The sequence below is a fragment of the Balaenoptera borealis genome (assembly GCF_965194805.1).
Source record: "Balaenoptera borealis genome assembly, chromosome: 17".
Classification (NCBI taxonomy): Eukaryota; Metazoa; Chordata; class Mammalia; order Artiodactyla; family Balaenopteridae; genus Balaenoptera; species Balaenoptera borealis.
In genome coordinates this window covers 8989835-9007992 of record NC_138876.1, presented here as the reverse complement: position 1 = coordinate 9007992, position 18158 = coordinate 8989835, and the positions used below count along the sequence as shown (strand labels likewise).

The 18158-nt window shown below is 44.8% G+C and overlaps 1 protein-coding gene across 1 annotated transcript in view; it reads right to left on the bottom strand.

The window, feature by feature from the left end:
• Positions 1–18158, bottom strand: part of KCNQ3 (potassium voltage-gated channel subfamily Q member 3) — a 304476-nt gene that overhangs the window by 18448 nt on the left and 267870 nt on the right. Inside the window, 1 exon segment of the mRNA XM_082363767.1 lies at positions 730–932. Within this exon segment, the coding sequence (XP_082219893.1) occupies positions 730–932 (203 nt within the window).

The window sequence follows — 18158 nt, the reverse complement described above, 5'->3', positions numbered from 1 at the left end:
AGAAGTCTGAGTCAGAGGTGCCTGTAGGTCAGGACTGTTGCTGGCGGAGAAGGCTAGGATGGAGGTGATGTGAATTCCAGGGTTCCGGAGTGGCCCTTTGGAGGCAGCAAAGGGACACACGTGGGTGTTTATCAGACAGACCAGGTTTAGATTCTTGCTCTGTCGTCATTATCCTTGTGACCTTGACTGGGGGGTGGTCACTTTCTGAGCCCTACTCATCCTCCTTTTTCATAAGTGAGAGGGGCACACAGATGTATTGCTCCTACAGCCCCCATGGGGCACTTTTCCAACACCTCTTCCCACCCCTGGGGGTGCTGAGTTCCCCAGGTGTCCAGATCACTCTGCACCTGGCCCCTCTCCATCCTTCAAGGTGACCTCCATGGCAATGCACTCATCAGGGCCACCCTTAGGATCCATGGCGGTATGTCCCAAGGCTCCCTGGAGGGGCTGTGCAGACACACGTGGTGACCCTGGCCCAGGAGAACAGCTAACGTGGGCCCTCTGCTCGTGGAGTGAGTGCAGGGACCTATCACAGCCCAGGGGCTGAGGATAAGACAAGTGAGAAGCTGATTCAGGCAGTAGGAAAGGGCTACTTTGTAGACTGCAGGGTTCTTCCACAGGGGAGGGAGGGAGGGAAGGAGGGAGGGAGGGAAGGAGGGAGGAGAGGAAGGAAGAGGGTGGGAGAAGGTGACATGGAAGAGACAGGCTGAGGAAGAGGAAGGGTGTTACCTTCAGAGCTCTGCCAGAAAGCGTACGCTTTCATGCGGAAGGCGGTGCGGAAACGCTCTTTATTGTTTGAGCCAACAGGCTTTGGTTCTTTAGAAGGACTTTCTTCTATGGCATCTACATTCAGAGGGGTAAATAGCTTTCCTTTAGTATTGCTACCACGAGGATTAGAAAGGCGAACCCGATCCAAGAGACCCAGCTTTTGGCTACAAAATAAGCAAAAGTGAACAATTTTCCTCCTTGAGTGCAGGCTTTCATAATTTCCCGTCCCTCTCCATAAAGACGCACCCATCCTCCTCCACGCGGGCGGGAGTGGGACTCGCGCCTCCAAGGCTCAATCTGATTGAGCGGCTTGGAATGGGACAGGGCTTGGTTCAGATCCTAGCTCGGCAACTGACTAGCTATTACACCTCAGGCGCGTTTCTCTGAATTTCAGTTTCTTCATATGCTTAAGTGCAGCTTAAACGAGATCCAGGATATAAAATGCCAGCCCGTAGTAGCAGGCAGCAAAGCTTCATTCCTCCTCCACTCCCATCTCCTCTGCATCAATAAATTCCCTTGTACCACTCCATGGTGCCCAGATAGTGACCCACAGAGGCAAAGCTTTATCAAGTGTTCCTTGAACAGAACCGAATGACATAAATGACACAAAGCAGGTACCCTAACCTGGTGTCCACAGACACTCCGCCATGGACAGAACTTTGGGGGAGGTCCATGGGCTTGGATGGAGAAAACACTGCAGTTTTACTAATTAGATTTTAATTCACTATCTCAAACTGAAAATTAGCATGTCTTTCAATTATGAATGTATGAATAGACCCCAGTAATATCCTCAATGCCCCAGCCATATCCTGTGACTTTCCACAACAGAAATCACAGGTCATTTTATATCCTGTTATCTCCAGGTATTGCCATGCTCGTCACTGCTTTGAAATTATGGTAGTATTCAACCTGCCACTACATCATGCCATTAGATTCATCACAAAGAAGCACGTATACGACTGCATCTCAAAAGTTTAAATATTTTGGTAATTACATTTCAACATCATCAGTTTCTTTTGTAACTGTCTGTCTTTTATTTATGGATTCAAAGTTGTTATTCTGAGAAAGGGTCCCTGGACTTCATCGTTCTGCCAAAAGTCTTCTTGGCACAAAAAAACAGTTAATGAGTCCAACGGAAAGTTGCCCTGGTGCAGAAACCATCTAGGTGTCCTCGGGCAAATCTGTGACCTTAGCCAGCCTCAGTTACCTCATCTTTAAAATAGGGATAAGCACGTCCCACTTCACTTGGTTGCAGTGGGATGATGCCTGTCAAGGGTTTGGCATGGAGCCTGGGATACAGTAGCTGCTCTATAAATAGTAATTTCTCCCTCTGTTTCTTAGCCTCTGCCCCTCACCTGAGTGGGCACAGGAGGGAAGCCCTTTTGTGTGGTACGGACCAGAGAGACCCATATTGCTTGTTTCACACATCAATACACTCAGCTCAGCTGCGTTCTCTCCATCACCCACACGGGGCTTGGTACCCAGCAGGTGTGCATGTACTTGTGGGAGAAATGAGTGAACAAATGAATATGGGTGGTCAAGTCAGCTTTGCATCATCCTGAGATAACTGAGTATTTCTAAAGTCTGCGTCTGGTTATGACAGCCACATGCTTCGTGCCAGAAGCTGCTGCCATCTTTGTGGCTTGGGGTGGTGAGGAGGTCCTGGCGTTGGAGCTGCAGAGGCGGGAGCACCTCGTGCCGAGCAGGTGCCTTACGCTCTCTGAGAACCGGGTCCTCATCGGTTACGTGGGCCTGACAACACTTTGCTTCGGAGAGATTTGGGGAGCATTACATATGATAATGTCTGCAATGCTTCTTGTCTTCAGCCTGGCATAGAGAAGGCACTAAGAAGTATTTGATTAATGAATGAACGAACAAGTGGATGAGTAATTGTTACACCTGACTCCTTCTGGACTGTTCTCTCTCGCCCGGCATTGTTACATGAATACATGTACCTGCCCAGAGTAAATTCAGAGAAATGCCAGTACTCAGATGACTCCATCTTTCCTGAGCTGGTCAAAGTTTTCAGAGTGGTTTCCTGACCAGTACTAGGTGAATGACTAATGAGAATATATTAGGGTCCAGGGGCTAAAAATACTGAACAAGGCAGGAAGTCAACTGAACACACAGAGAGGGCTTTCCTAGCCATGAGCTAAGGAAAGAGGGGACTTTAGGTCGGTCACTTCTCAGGCCCTCTGCTTCCTGGCCCCTGCCTACCTGCCTTGCTATACCACCAAGCAGATCCGTCATTCCGTCGGTACCAAGCCCCTTGCCCATCCCCAAGTCCCCTCCTGCATGCCTTGGTGCACTCAGCCATGCCCTTTCTTGCCTTCTCAGTTGACCTCATTCCCATCTGCCCTTTAAAACTGCCCAAGGGGAAAAAAAAAAAAAACTGCCCAAGGGTCCCCTCTTGGAAACTAAGTTCTCCCCATCTGCTCCAAAGACAGGCTGTGTTTTTCTCCGTCTCCGTGTTTAGTGCACAGGGTAGAGGCTGTACGTTCCCACACCCGCCCGCCCCACTCGACTGTGTAGTCCTGGCAAAGAAAGGACTCTGGCTGGTTATCTCTGAACCCACCCCACATCCCTGCTCAGCACAGCCTGATGGTCAGGACTTTGGGGCAAAACTGGCCTGAGGGGAAACGTCCTAAAAAACATGTAACCTAGGACACAGAACTCATGCCGTCTGGCCCTCAGCTTCTTCACGGGCACAATGATGAGGACCAGCCCACGTTACATGTGGTTGTGGGAGGGTTAAGTGAGGGAATACGTGTAAAATGCTTAGCCGACTGTCTGGGATGCGGATGTGAGAAGCTTTCAATAAATGCTGGCTGTCACCATTATCTCGGTAAATAATCCTCTTCCTACAGAAGCAGTAGAAAGCTAATGACGTGTGAAAAGGATGGATAAAATTTCCTGAGCCACAAAAAAGTGTTTTGGTTTTTTTTTTTAATGAACTGAGATGAGTTCTCAGGATTTATATATTATTTTACAGTACTTCTTCTTAATGCTAGTCTCAAACACTCACCATTGTCACAGAACTTGACCTTGGCAGGAGATAAGTGTATGAGAAGCTTAATTCTAAACTAAGCAAGACAAAAGTCAAAAAAGTAATGGCAGCCACTTTGTCCTGATTTGAAATCTCAGGATAACTGCTGACTATCAGATAATGAAAGAACTCTCTTGGTTCTATCTCTGTTGGGGTTTAGGATTCGCTTGTTTGGCATTTAAATATTTCACTGCAACTTCTAACAGTCTGAATTGCTTTGGCTATGTTCGCTTAATACCCCATTGGTCCCAGGGATCGTTTTATGAGAGATGGATTCTGACAGCGTTAGGAGTCCAGATGCATCGGGCACAAGTCAGAAATCTCGGCTCTGAATTACGGCCATCGAGCCTAAGAGGCTACGGAATTCTTTCTCCCGGCCATCGAGCCTAAGAGGCTACGGAATTCTTTCTCCAGCAAAGTGGGTGATCAGTTTACTTCTTAATTGTGGTGCCTGAAATCCAAGACCCCAAAGGATAATCAAATGCAAGGCAAAGTTCATCCTTGAAACTCAAAACCCATCTCTGCCCTTCTCCGTATGGATTTCTAGTGCATGATTCAGGCCGTGCGTTTGGAGGCTATGCCAGGTCTCGCAAGAAAAGCTCTCCTTGAAGCTGACATCAGATTCCCTTGGAAAGCCGGGGTCCCTGATTTGTTAAGTGCAGACAAATGATTTCCAAACACGAATTGGGAAAACTGGAAATAGAGACTAGGGATGGCAAAAGTAAAATCAAGGCTGTTCTTTCCTGGTAAAGTTGTTCAGTCCCTGCCCTGGGCTCCTGCCCCAGGGAACTCTAAGTTGTGTTAAACTCCATGCAGTTCCCTGACTTCACACTTCCCAGCCTTGGCACAAGTGGTGACCTGTATCTAGGAAAACCTTCATCCCTTCTTTTATCCAAAAGACCGACTTTTTGTCTGAAACTTCGTCCAAACATCAGTCCCAAGGCACACTTCCACTCTTGGTCCAATTAGATATCCATTCACTGTGCTTTCTTAAAGACTTTCCTCAACCATGGCACTTGGCCACCATAATGAAATCTCTGACTTTCGAGGGACTCTCTCTCTCTCTCATGTTGCCCCCAGTGGACATTTGGCAATGTCTGGAATCGCACTTGATTGACATAACTTGGAGAGTGCTACTGGCTTCTAGTGGGTCAAGGCCAGGGATACCGCTAAACTTCCTACAATGCACACAGGGTAGCCCCACAGCAAAAGCTTATCCCACCCAAAAAGTCAATGGAGCTGAGCATAAGAAACCAAAAGTGTAAGCTATCTGTTCAGAAACTGTACTTTGTCTGATGATCCAGCATCTAACACAGTGCCTGGCACATAGTAAGCACTGAAAACACTGTTATGATGTTGGGTGAAAGAAGGAAGGCATAATAATATTTGACCTTCTGATTAAGAAAATGAACCCAACTTCAGCTGAGGGAGGATGTGCTGTAAAGTGGAAAGAGTGTTGCCTTTGGGAGAAGAGAACCGGGTTCTAATCACTGCCCTGCAGTTAATAATTTTTAACTTGGGCAAGGCGTTAACTCTTTCTGATTCCGGTTTTTTTTTTCACCTGTAAAATAGAGCTAATGTTATGTATTTATTCCACAAAAATGTGTTCTACACCTTGAAGATGCTAGGCTCTTGGTAACTTGCTAAGGTAATAGTTGTGACTAAAACAGACATGGTTTTCAGCCTCCAGTGAGCTTACAATAAGGTCAAGAAATCACATGATAGGCAAACAGATATATATATCTAGTTGGAAATCTGACCAGTGTCAATGAAGAAAATGTTGCCTGTCAGATCAGTAAACAAAGGATGTTGCAGCCATCAAGCCATCACATTACAGCTGCCCCAAAGGTGAACACTGAGGGAACTCAGGATAGAAACACGATGCCCCCCAAGGTGCACTCTGAGGGGATTCAGGGTGAGAAAGCACCAGATACTGGCCCTAGAGAGCTGAGGTGCCTATCAATGGAATGATTTCAATGAGCCCAGAATTTTGCATCTTCCCATACATAGAAAAGCGCTAAATTCCTTAACCTGAGATATCTGGTTTTCTTTAATGAACATCTTTCGATGTTCTGACCACCTGGTCTTTGTGTCAGAAACTCCTATATGTCCTGGATGCTCTTTGGAACGGTCCCTCAGAGCGATCTGAGAGGCTGTATCCAGGGCTTAAGTCCTCAGAAAGTCTGCCGAATAAAACGTAATTCTCAACTTTTAGGTTGTGTATTTTTTTCAGTCAACACCCGGAAACAAAGAGAGTGCAGTAACAGAGAATATCAGGTGGTCACCTTAGGTAGGGTGGTCAGGGAAGGCCTCTGGGGTGGATGGGAAGAAGAATTAGAGAACCAGTTTCAGTGGTTCAGGTTCAAAATGATGGTGCTCCAGACATGGAAGCTGAGCCTGGAAGAGTTAGAAGAAGCAAGATTTCAAAGAAAAGGTGTTGAGAGCTCTCCAGGCAGAAGACTCGCACGTGGGCGCAAAGGGTGTGAGGACTGGTTTGTGCCACTGAGGGGAGCGCACGTGACCAAAAATACATGAATGGGGGACAAAGGGCAAGATGGGATCAGAGGCCAGGCCGGTCAGGGATTTTTAGAAATAGAATTCGAAAATAGGAAGAGGAAAATAGGAATTTCTATTTTATTCTAGGTCTACCTGGAGACACCCAAAGAGTTTTAAGAAGGAAAGAGGATATCAACTTTGCTTTTAAAAAGAATTCACATGTTCATAGCAGCACTGTTCACAATAGCCAAAAGGTGGAAACCACGCAAATGTTCATGGATGGAAGAATGAACGAATAAACAAAACGCAGTATAAACATACGGTGGAGCCTTAGAAAGGAAGGACATTCTGACACGTGCTACAACATGGATGAACCTTGAGGATAGTATGCTCAGTGAAATAAGCCAGTCACAAAAGGACAAATGCTGTATGACTACCCTCATATGAGGTGTCTAAAGTAGTCAAACCTGCAGAAACAGAAAGGTGAATGGTGGTTATCAGGGGCTGGAGGGAGGAGGAAACGAGCTGGTGTTTAATGGGTACAGAGTTTCAGTTTTATAAGACAAAGAAGTTCAGGAGATTGGTTGCACAACAATATGAATATATTTAAGAGTACTGAAATGTACATTTAAAAATGGTTAGGACAGTAAATTTTATGTGTATGTTACCACAATAAAACATTTGTTTTAAAAAAGGGAACACAGTGGCTGCTCCATGGAGAATGGATTGGAGGAAAGCAAGGAAAAAATGAAAGACCAAAGAAGATGCCACTGAAGTTTTCTAAGCTGGTGGCTTGGACTTGGGTGACTGCAGTGAGAAGAAGGAGGAGACCAGCACTTGGACATTTATTTTGGGGAAGAACCACAACAGTCTTCCTTGATGGATTCTATGTGGCCATGAGGGAAAGAGACAGGTAAGGCACCACTCCTGGGTTTCTGGCTACACAAATGGGTGGGTGGGGACATCATTTTTTTTTTACAGTGATGCCATTTTTTTTCAGTTGAGCAAAAGGAGAAAAACAGGTTTGGAGAAGAAATCAGAAGTTGAGTTTGGCAGTCCCTTGTCTTCACACACATACAACCACACACATACGCACTTGATACAAGACTGGTGTGAAGCGGATTTTAGTAAATGGTGAGGATTTGCCTCACAACTCAAACAACTTAAGTTGAATATTAGACATCACTCTTAAAATACTTTTGGAATTCGGAATATAAAAATATAAATAAATTTTGGTGTGTATGTGCTAAAGAAACACTGGAAAGATACCTAAAAACCGAAAAAGATTATTTATTGGGGGGTGGGAGGGTGGAATGGGGTAGACAGGGACGGAGGTTGTACTAAGATGTTTCACTGTTTGCCTCTACATTATTTTGACTAATGAACCATGTAAATTTTTTTTAAGAAACTTAAAATTAAAAAATCATTTAGACTCTCTCCATTGGGAAAATTTCTCAGTGGTTATACCTTCCTGCGGGATTCTGAATCCTCCTCTCCCCTCCCATTTCTCCTCCTTATATACTCCCTCCAGGGTTGAGTCCTCCTCTGTTCCAATCTAGATTGTTCTCACTTCCAATTCAATTAAACTCTCTTTTGTCTCTACTCTCACACTCAGCTCTTGGGTCCACTTTTGCACATCAAAAACTCATAAAAGTGTTCATATGAACAGAATACAAAGAGAACCCTAGGAGTGGTACTTTTAAATACAATTCTTGCCCTTCCCATCCAGGATACAGAATAAGATGAGATCGTGGGGAGGAGGTGTCAGTGAGGCTGTGATATCAGAGAGAAGTTGAAAGGGAGACAACCCAATAGGTAAGGTTAAAAGATATCAGAGGCAAATAGTGCTTAGTAGACAACTTTGTTTGGGACTAACTTGACTATATTCTCTGCCTCCTTATGCCATCTTTGTTGGACATGTGTGTCCTGGATAAGCTAAAAATGTCTTTTTTTAAAAACAAAAGAACAAAATTTGAGCTTGGGACAAGTTACTTTTAGGAAGACTGAGAGGCATCCTGTCAAATAAATAGTTGGGGACCTTATCTTTCTTATTCATAGCTATATTCCCTAAAAGGGCTTCTGGTACACAGGAGGGTCTTAATAAATATTCATTGAATAGGTGGATGGATGGATGAACAGATGGATGATGATGGATGGATGATAGATGACGGATGGATGGATGACGGATGATGTATTATGAATGATGGATGGGTAGATGGACAGATGGACGGATGATGGATGGATGATGGATGATGTATTATGAATGATGGATGGGTGGATGGACAGATGGACGGATGATGGATGGTTGATGGATAAACCAAGAGTACAGTGTCACTGCAGCCAAGAGAACAGTCTTTTGAAGAAATGGTCAATCTGTCTTGTTCTGTTTGTTCAGCTCAATGAGCACAAACTGGGTAACCCGCACAGAGCAGCCAATCCCACTTAACGGGAGTTAAAGCCCTAATTTTGTCCCTTCTCTTTTGCATTCTTTCTTCCTTCCATCTTTACACATGGGAAAGGTAGAGCCCTACACAAGATCAGCAGCCCCCTTTTAGAAGGCTCCTTTAGCACCATGGTCTACCCTGAAAAAGGCAGAGAAAGCATAGAGAGAATAAAAATCTGTCACCATCCACATGCCAAACCTTTGAGGCTTTGGTGCCCTGTTTTTCTCTCTGAGAAAAAAACTATGAATGAAAGTTGCTATCTCGCCTATGTTTCTTTTTCATTAAAATGAGAAATCTTAATTGGGAATTAGATGACAATGAACATGGAGTGGTCATCAGCATCCTGGTACTTCACGGTGGAGCTAGGAGAACTCAAATCCTTTGTTTCTAGCTACGATATAAATTCCTCTATAGAGAAATGAAGACATTTATTTCGGCATTTTGCATATTTTTCTCGGGCATCTGCATGCTGTTCTTTACTGACCTAATGAGTTGGCGTTTCTAGGGATTTCTCACACAGAAATAGATGGCCCACGGAAAGATGACAGGCCTAGGGACTCAATGCTTGTTAGTTTGAAGGATGAAAGAATGAAGGAGGGAAGGAACAAAATTAGAGCCCTAATCCCTCCCTCAGCCCCATGTAAAGCCACTCAGCCCTTAACAGTCAAGTCAAAGGAAAGCACCTCAGGGATCCTCTCCTGATGTGTTTTCCCAGGTAGAACTTAGATTTTCCTTCCTCTGCTCTCCTTCTCTGTACTCCTGTGTCTGTAATATCCCCATACCAGCACCCTCCACACTACATTGTTCTTTTCTGGTTGACATACCCACCTCCCCCATCAGACTGTGAGTGCCTTCCCCATTACACTGAGTCCCAATTCCCTGGGAATCTCTAGGGCCTGAGGCAAAGCAGGGCCCTTAATGCTTGGGTTATGGAAGGAAGGAAGGACAGAAGGAAGGAAGGAGGAAGGAAGGAAGGAAGGGAGGGAGGGTAAAACCATTGCCAAGCTAAGATTCAAACCTATGCTGATCTGACTCCTAAGCTGGCCTTACAGCATGTGGAAAAGATCCTCGGCACAGAAAACCCAGAAATGTGGGTGTCAATCAGGATAATGACAGTAATAATAATAAAAGCAAACCTTATGTAGTATTTGCCAGGTTAAGTCTCTATTCACACCTAATCTTTACAATAGTCCTAGGAGGTAGGTATTCTTACTATAACCATTATATAGATTGGAAAACTGAGGCACAAAGGTTTGGCAATGTGCCCAAATCATACAGTCGAAAAATCTTCCAAGTGGCCTGTAACTCACATTGTCTAATGTGGCAAAACAATGTGGGACCAATTCTGCTACTGTGGCCACAAACTCACAACACACAGGAAGTGGCTTAGGAATCCCTTGGTCCAACTTCTGCCTTCTAGCGATGAGGCAGCCGAGGGCCAGGGGGCTGGTGGTTCCTAACGGACTGTCTGGGCTGAGGAAGGAAAATGGTGGATAAAGCAGGGACCAGGAGGTAGGGTCATGATAGGACTGACTCCTGGGCTGTAGGAAGAACATTGTGATTTTAAAATAACCCTGATATATTGATCTGGTTCACTCTCATCTGGACAGGTTTGCAAAGTTAGCTCTGCTGAGCTCAAGGATCTATTGTTTTTCTCTGATCCAGTATGTCTGGAGATCTATGAGCACGATTCCAGAACATTTGCAGCTGGTGCTCCAAGGACACGCAGACTCACACACTGATGCAAGAGTGAGAAACTATATATTTTTCTGTGTTGGTTTCCTAAAAGAATTATTTTTCCCATGTATCCAAATCTCGTGGATGAATAATATACCAAATGAGCAGAACTAATCTCTAGTGAGCATTTACTTCTGCTGGACCACAGGCGTCATTCCAAGCAGCCTATGAGGTTAGTACTATTATTATCCCCTTCCACATATAAGGACATGAGGACACAGAGAGGTTGCATAAGTTGCTCAAGATCACACAGCTAATAAGCAGAGCAGCCAGTTTTTGAAGTCTGATAGGACTTCTCCCAGAAGGAAGACTCTGGAGTCTGTCTCAGCCCCTATTGCTATGACTATCTCCTAATTCTACCACCTGGTTATTTTTGGTCCCTTGTTCAAGAGGAGAGAGGACCACAGATCTGGAGGGAGCCGGGCACACAGAGGATCAGATCTCAGCCCCTGTGCATGTTGTTTCCCCTTGCTGAGCCCCGGCACCTTCATCTGCATGGGGGACACTGAAATCTAGCTCTTATAAACGTCCATCTCAAAATCACATATTCTAGGTCTGCTCAGACAGCTTCCCACCACATGCAGATCCATCACATTTACCTTTTGCAAATGTAGAGAGTTGAATGTCCCCCTGCAAAAGCTATGTTCAAGCCCTCATCTGATACCTGTGATTGTGACCTTACTCGGAAATAGAGTCTTGGCCAATGTACTCAAGTTAAGATAAACTCCTACTGGAGTAGGGTGGGCACTTAATTCAAAGAGTAATGTCTTTGTAAGTGAAAGGAGAGGGAGGTTTGGCTACAGAGACATGAACATACCCAGAAGGAAGAAGCCTATGTTTAGATGGAGGCAGAGAACGGAGGTGATGAGTTACAAGGTCAAGGGACACCAAGGAGTACCAGCAACCACCACATGCGAGGAAGGAGCAAGGAAGGATTCTCCCCAGAGCCTTCCAAGGAGCACGGCCTGATGACACTTTTAAGTTTGGACGTCCAGCCTCCAGAACAGTGAGAGAATACATTTCTGTTGATTTCAGTCACCCACCTTGTGATACTTTCCTGTGGCGGCTGCAGGAAACTAACACAGCAGACAATGAGGGCTTAGTAGATACACGTGCACTGTTTTCAGACGGATGGAGCCAAATCAGAGCCCGTGACACATCCTCGTGTGCTAAGGAATGCTGTGCTCATCGGTAGTCAGGAGGCTACATGAAGGGGAGGGAGAACCACCCTTTCCTGTATTTTGGCAACATCATAAAAATGGGATTTCCACACTCTTAGAAGAACTAATAAACCTCTAGCCTTCTACTTGGCTTTTCCCCATGGCAGGAGGTGAGTTATCTGATTGGGTTATACGGAGCGTGTAATCGCCACTGGGCCCATTTTCTTGATTGGGTAGGCTTCCATACTAAAGGTCAGCACTGTATTCAAGGTCACGAATGGTCTCTCTCTCCTGCTCTCAGTGACCCACAGGGTCAGATAGGCCATGGACCCAGGTGGCTGGCTGGGAGAGTTTCTGCTCTGCGCGTGTGCTGGTCCCAAGGCCAGACTTACCGTGAAGCGTTACAAAGCTCACTGCTGCCCCAGAGCCAATCCTGCTTCACCCAGCAAATGTAGCCTATATTTCGATCCTTCCCTGTCTCCTCTATGTCTCAACTAGTTCATAATTCAGAGAGAAAAGGGTGTTATAAATAGGCAACCCCCAATATTAAAAAAAAATTGAGACGAAGTCCTTAGGACACGCCAGGGATCACTCTGAGATTAAAACTGGTCCAAATCTCAGTTACTCTGTAGCCTGGGAGCAGTGCTGCAGGGTCTGGATGGCAGGAGAAAATACATATAGTTATGGGATCGTGTCCAAGGCTCTTACTTTGCTCTGGGTAATAATTTTCTCATCAGTAAAATTGGGGGATTAGATTAATTGATCTCTAAATTCTTGTACACCTTTAATAGTCATTGATTCTAGGGCATGGAAGATTTATTGCCAACATCATCCATCACACAGTGAGATGAAACTCATGTGGCTGATGTCACAGGGAGAAGGAAAAATGTGAATTACAAGGTCTGACTAAACACTCCTTGATGCCGTAGAAGACTCTGGGTCTGTGCCTTTCCCTGCCTGCACAGCCCCCTCGCATGGCTGGGACTCCAGCTACGTGAGCCGAGAAAGCGTAGAAGAAAACAACACACAAAAGCGGACACCTGCAGTGACTGATTATGTGACTGTTCCCAACAACCGTGAGGACCAGCAGAGTGGTTGGGACCACGAACTGTGGAGCCAGACCAGCTGGATCCAAGTCCTGCTCTTGCTACTTTATTAGCTGTATGACCTTGTGCAAGTCACTTACCTCGTTGAGCCTCAGTTTTCTCATCTGTAAAATGGGGATTAAAAATACTACCTACCTTCTGGGGTGGCTAGGAGGGGCTAGATGTGCTTAGAACTATAGCTGGCAAACAGTAGGCATTCTTTACAAATAAAGGTTATCATAACTTGAATTCTTTGATCCAAAGAATGATCCTTTACTAAGGTTGACAGGTTTGCAATGGGAAGGACATAATAATGAGATAGGAGATAAAGATGCATGGGATAAATTTCTTCCCTCTCCAAAGACTGATACAGAGGAGAAGAAACCTGAAGGCTGCTGTTCATATTGAATCGTCTGAAAACACAAAGTGAGCGATTGGGCCCAGGCAAGCAGTTATCGTCAACACAGTTACCTGTTCTGCAAATTCAAAAAATGCTGGTTTCTTATTTTTAGTTTTTTAAGGAACCTCCATACTGTTCTCCATAGTGGCTGTATCAATTTACATTCCCACCAGCAGTGCAAGAGGGTTCCCTTTTCTCCACACCCTCTCCAGCATTTGTTGTTTGTAGATTTTCTGATGATGGCCATTCTGACTGGTATGAGGTGATACCTCATTGTAGTTTTGATTTGCATTTCTCTAACGATTAATGATGTTGAGCATTCTTTCATGTGTTTGTTGGCCATCTGTATGTCTTTTTGGAGAAATGTCTATTTAGGTCTTCTGCCCATTTTTGGATTGGGTTTTTTTTTGATATTGAGCTGCATAAGCTGCTTGTATGTATAGCTGATTCACTTTGTTATAAAGCAGAAACTAACAAACACACCATTGCAAAGCAATTATACTCCAATAAAGACCTTAAAAAAATAATGCTGGTTTCTATCAAAAACCTAATTATCAGCACTGCTGCATGTCTACTGAATAGTTATAATTGATGTTCAAAATGACATCCCTAACCCAAAATACCAAAGTCTTCTCTGGTATATTCTATAAAATAAACGAGGCTCAGTATGTTTTAGTGTTGATGTTCTTTAATGCAATATTATTTTTAGGAATTTGAAAAGTTATGAGTAGAATTTATGCCTGTCATGGGCATCTATCATGTCTGTCTGCTCTATGTGTCACCCCCTATTCTTTGGGAAAAAGAACCCTATTCTATTGGAGAACAGATCTCCCATCTTCAACCAAGTGACTCTCATGGGGGCTGCCAAACACAGTATCTTGAACCTACACCCACCCACCCTAACTGGTGGAAACATGACCTAGAGTTTGGTCACTCTTACTAACCTCTTACTCTCTGAGCCACAGAGACCAAGGTGTGACCATGTGACCCAAATTGGGCCAATCTAAATGCTTCCCTGGGATCTTTCAAACTAGACTTGGGTGAAGAACAGGTGGACAGAAGAAAGAGGAAAAAATATGTGATCCTGGGGCTGCTAACATCCAGTCTTATCAGTATGGAGAAAGTCAGCTGAGACAGTGGAACCAAAAAGAGAAGCACAGACAAGAGTTGAAGAGAGAGATTCTGGAAGGGTCCTGTTCCTTGTTTCCCACCCAGGGGTTCCCATCCTCGCTGATGGGTGACTATGAAAGCCATTGTATTTCCTTCTGAGTCCAAGGTACTTTAAGTTGGGTTTCTGACACTTGGGGAATAAAGGGTTTGTCCATCCATCCATCCATCCATCCAACCATTTATCCATCCACCCACTTTTTCAGTACATTAATATCTACTTAAAGCCAACCACATGCCAGGTTCTGTTCTAGGCACTGTTTCAGGTGCTGGAGAAAAGCAGTGAGCAAAACAGACAGAGTCTAGCCCCTTGGAGGCATTTGATCTAGTGGATAAGGCAGACAAGAAACAAATGCATCATCTATTAGGTAACCATCAGTGCTAACAAGGAAACTGAAGCAGGGTCAAGGGGTAGAGACTGGGGTGTGGTGGAGAGGCAAGGAGGGTCTATCTCAGGAGGTGACATTTGTCAGAGTCTCAAATGAAGTGAAGGAGCAAGCGGAACAGAGATAAGAGTTCCTGGCTGAGAGAGAACAAGCGCCAGGATCAAGAGTCTGCTAGATTAACTGACCTCACTCTTTTCTCCTGGAGGACAAAGAGGGCATGATGACCACCTGTGTTGTGGTGGGACTCAGCCTGCATAGTCTGATACAGTCGGACAGACCTATATCTGAAATCCTCATCTTGGCTATTTCTGTCCTTGGCTTAGGTGTAAGTTACATAAACGCTTGAGCTCAATTTCCTCCTAAGGAAAATGATTGTACAATATCTCTTTCATTAAATCATTTATACATTCAGCAAATTTATGGAGTACATCCTACATTTCAGGCACAGTGTTAGCCCTATCAAACTCATGGGGTAGAGAGGAAGAGGGAATTTTAAAAGTTTTGACTGTATATAAAGTAAATGCGGGACGTCCCTGGTGGTACAGTGGTTAAGAGCCCACCTGCCAATGCAGGGTACACGGGTTCGAGTCCTGGTCCGGGAAGATCCCACATGCCACGGAGCAACTAAGCCCGTGCACCACAACTACTGAGCCTGCACTCTAGAGCCCGCGAGCCACAACCGCTGAAGCCCGCGCGCCACAACTACTGAAGCCCACGCGCCTAAAGCCCGTGCTCCGCAACAAGAGAAGCCACCGCAATGAGAAGCCCACGCACCGCAATGAAGAGTAGCCCCTGTGCACCACAACTAGAGAAAAGCCTGCACGTAGCAACGAAGACCCAACACAGACAAAAATAAATAAATAAATAAATTTTAAAAAAGAAAAAAGAATAAAGTAAACGCTTCCTTAGGGGAAGTGCTGAGTCCTACGTAAGGGCACCACGAGTGGGGCATCTAAACTAGGTGAGAAGGGGTGAGGCGGTGGGTTGTCAACTGTCTCCCTCTTTACAAGAATTAATTAAGACGATCTATGGAAAGTGCTCAGCCCCTACCAAGCCCACAACGGAAGTTGGCTCTCTTCCTTCTCAGAGTTATAGATCCCGAGAAGGAAGCATACAGTGATCAAAGCCAACCTCCCAGCCATTGTAGGAAGTCAGGGGGCTTCTGTTCCTCAAACAAGCTTGCATAAAAGCAAATCAGTCAAGACAGTCCCATCCTTGGGACCAAAGAAGCTCAGCTCTCTTGACCCTTTGAGGGGGGTGGTGGGAACACGCACTAGCTTTATAAGCAACTATAGGTATGAGCTCTTTCCAACAAGCTGACTAAAATGTTCCCTTTCTTATCCCAACAGAGAACCAGGAGCTGTTAAGTTAAAGAGAACATAACTCTTTCCTTGGGCTGACAAACAGATGTGTGGGCCTCCTGTGTTAGAAGGTGTCAAAAAGATGAACTCTAAATCTGATTCTGGCTATTTAGAAATAACAATAAAGTAAGATAGAAACACCAGTTAGCAGACAGCCTGTTGAAGAAGCTAATGGTATACCAGTAAGTATTCATCTAATGCACACGTACATGGCTGACCATTCTCTGGTCTCCTTGCTCCCTGCCTTCTTCGGTAAAAGAATTGATTCCTCTGTCGACAATTCACCCATCCTTCCTCCAGATCTCCGGCACCACCTCCAAGCTTCACGGCCACAATCACACCTGCCATCTCCCCTGCCAATCCATCAGCCAAACCTATTTGTTGTTCAAATCAGAAGCGCTGCACCCTGAGCCTGGATGAGGGAGGCTGAGTGGCTTATGTAACTGACCTAGCTCTTCCTGAAGAGGATGAGCCAGAAAACACCCAGCAACTCTAACCCCAAGAAATCATGGAATGTACGTTCCCTCTGTGTGTACCCCTGGCAGAGTGGAGAGTTCTTGACAGAGGCATGAGTAAGGTGATGAGCAGATTTCAGAGAGCCCATTTTCAATAACTGGAGAAGCATGGCCAGCAAAGCTGCAAAATGCATCTAAGTCCAAAGAAACCAAAGTGCCCAGTCCAGTGCACAGCGGTATTTTGCACATACATTCCAATTTGGCTAAATTCTGTTCGTGTCTGCATAGAAAAGGATATAAAGGTCAATGCAGTAATTCACTTGCAATGTCAACACCTGCATGATTTAAAACCCCATTAGTCATGAGATGAGGGGGAAAGAGAACTCCATGGGGAGTCCTGAGATTGCGTAACCCCTCGAGCTCATGATTTCTGTAAGTTGGGGTGAGACTGCCTTCTTGGGGGGGACTCATTTCTGTAAAAGCATCCAGAGGAGGATCTCTGAGGCATCTTCCCGCTCTGCCTCTGTGAGGCATGAGCTGCTGCAGGTCTTCTAGCAAATGTCTCCTGACACTGTCATTGTCAGTGGTCAGCCCTCCTTTGCAATCTCCCCAGATGCCCCCTAGAGTCCGGACTGGTTCCAAGCAAGAAATGCTCCCTCCATTTGAAAGTCTGCATAAAGGAGGGAGAAAGTCCAAACTGTGTCTTTGTCTGTGAGTTAACTGGTGCTGTCTGTTCCTTCCAGGCAGGATTAAGTGGTTCCCATACAGATGGTCTAGGGGTCCCACCACCTCCTCTGCCCAATCTGTCAGCTCTAGAAGGACAACAGCTGAGTTGGTGTCCAGGAGATTGACTGAGAGGCTTTACAAGTAGTTTGTCAACAGTAATACTTTAAATCTATATTATATACATAATGTATATTTACATTTATAATTATTTCTATTTATAAATACAGGTGGCTTTCCATATCTGCAGGTTCCGCATTCACAGGTTCAGTCAAGTGAGGATCAAAAATATTCGAAAAAATTTTTCAGAAAGTTTCAAAACATAAAAGTTGAATTTGCCACATACGGGCAACTATTTACAGAGCATTTATGTTGTGTTTACAACTATTGATATAGCACTTGCAAAGTATTAGGTATTATAACTAATCTAGAGATGATTTAAAGTACACAGAAGGATGCGCATAGGTTGTATGCAAATACTCTGGCATTTTATATAAGGGACTTGAGCATCTGCGGACTTTGGTATCCTTGAGGGTCCTGGAAACAATCCCCTGTGGATATAGAGGGATGACTTGTATACAAACAGTTAAACTGTTTGCAAGAGATGGTCTTCCTTTACAATCTCGAGCAGGGCCCATAGTTTCCCTGATACTGTGACATCTTCTCGAGAGGGAACCAAAAGGAAGAGAGAGGACTTATGCAGAAGCTCAACCTGTTTCTACAGCAGCCTGTAGTGAGCATGGTTTACTGGGGATCATGAATTATAGTCTTGATTCACGTTTCGAAGAACCATCTGTGAGTCCAAGAAGCGAACGAAGCAAGATATAATGGAAATAACATGGTCTTAACATTCAGACCTGAGTTTGAATTTTGGTCTTGCTCCTCAGTAGCTGTGTGACCCAGGCGGAGTAACTCAACGTCTCTGAGCCC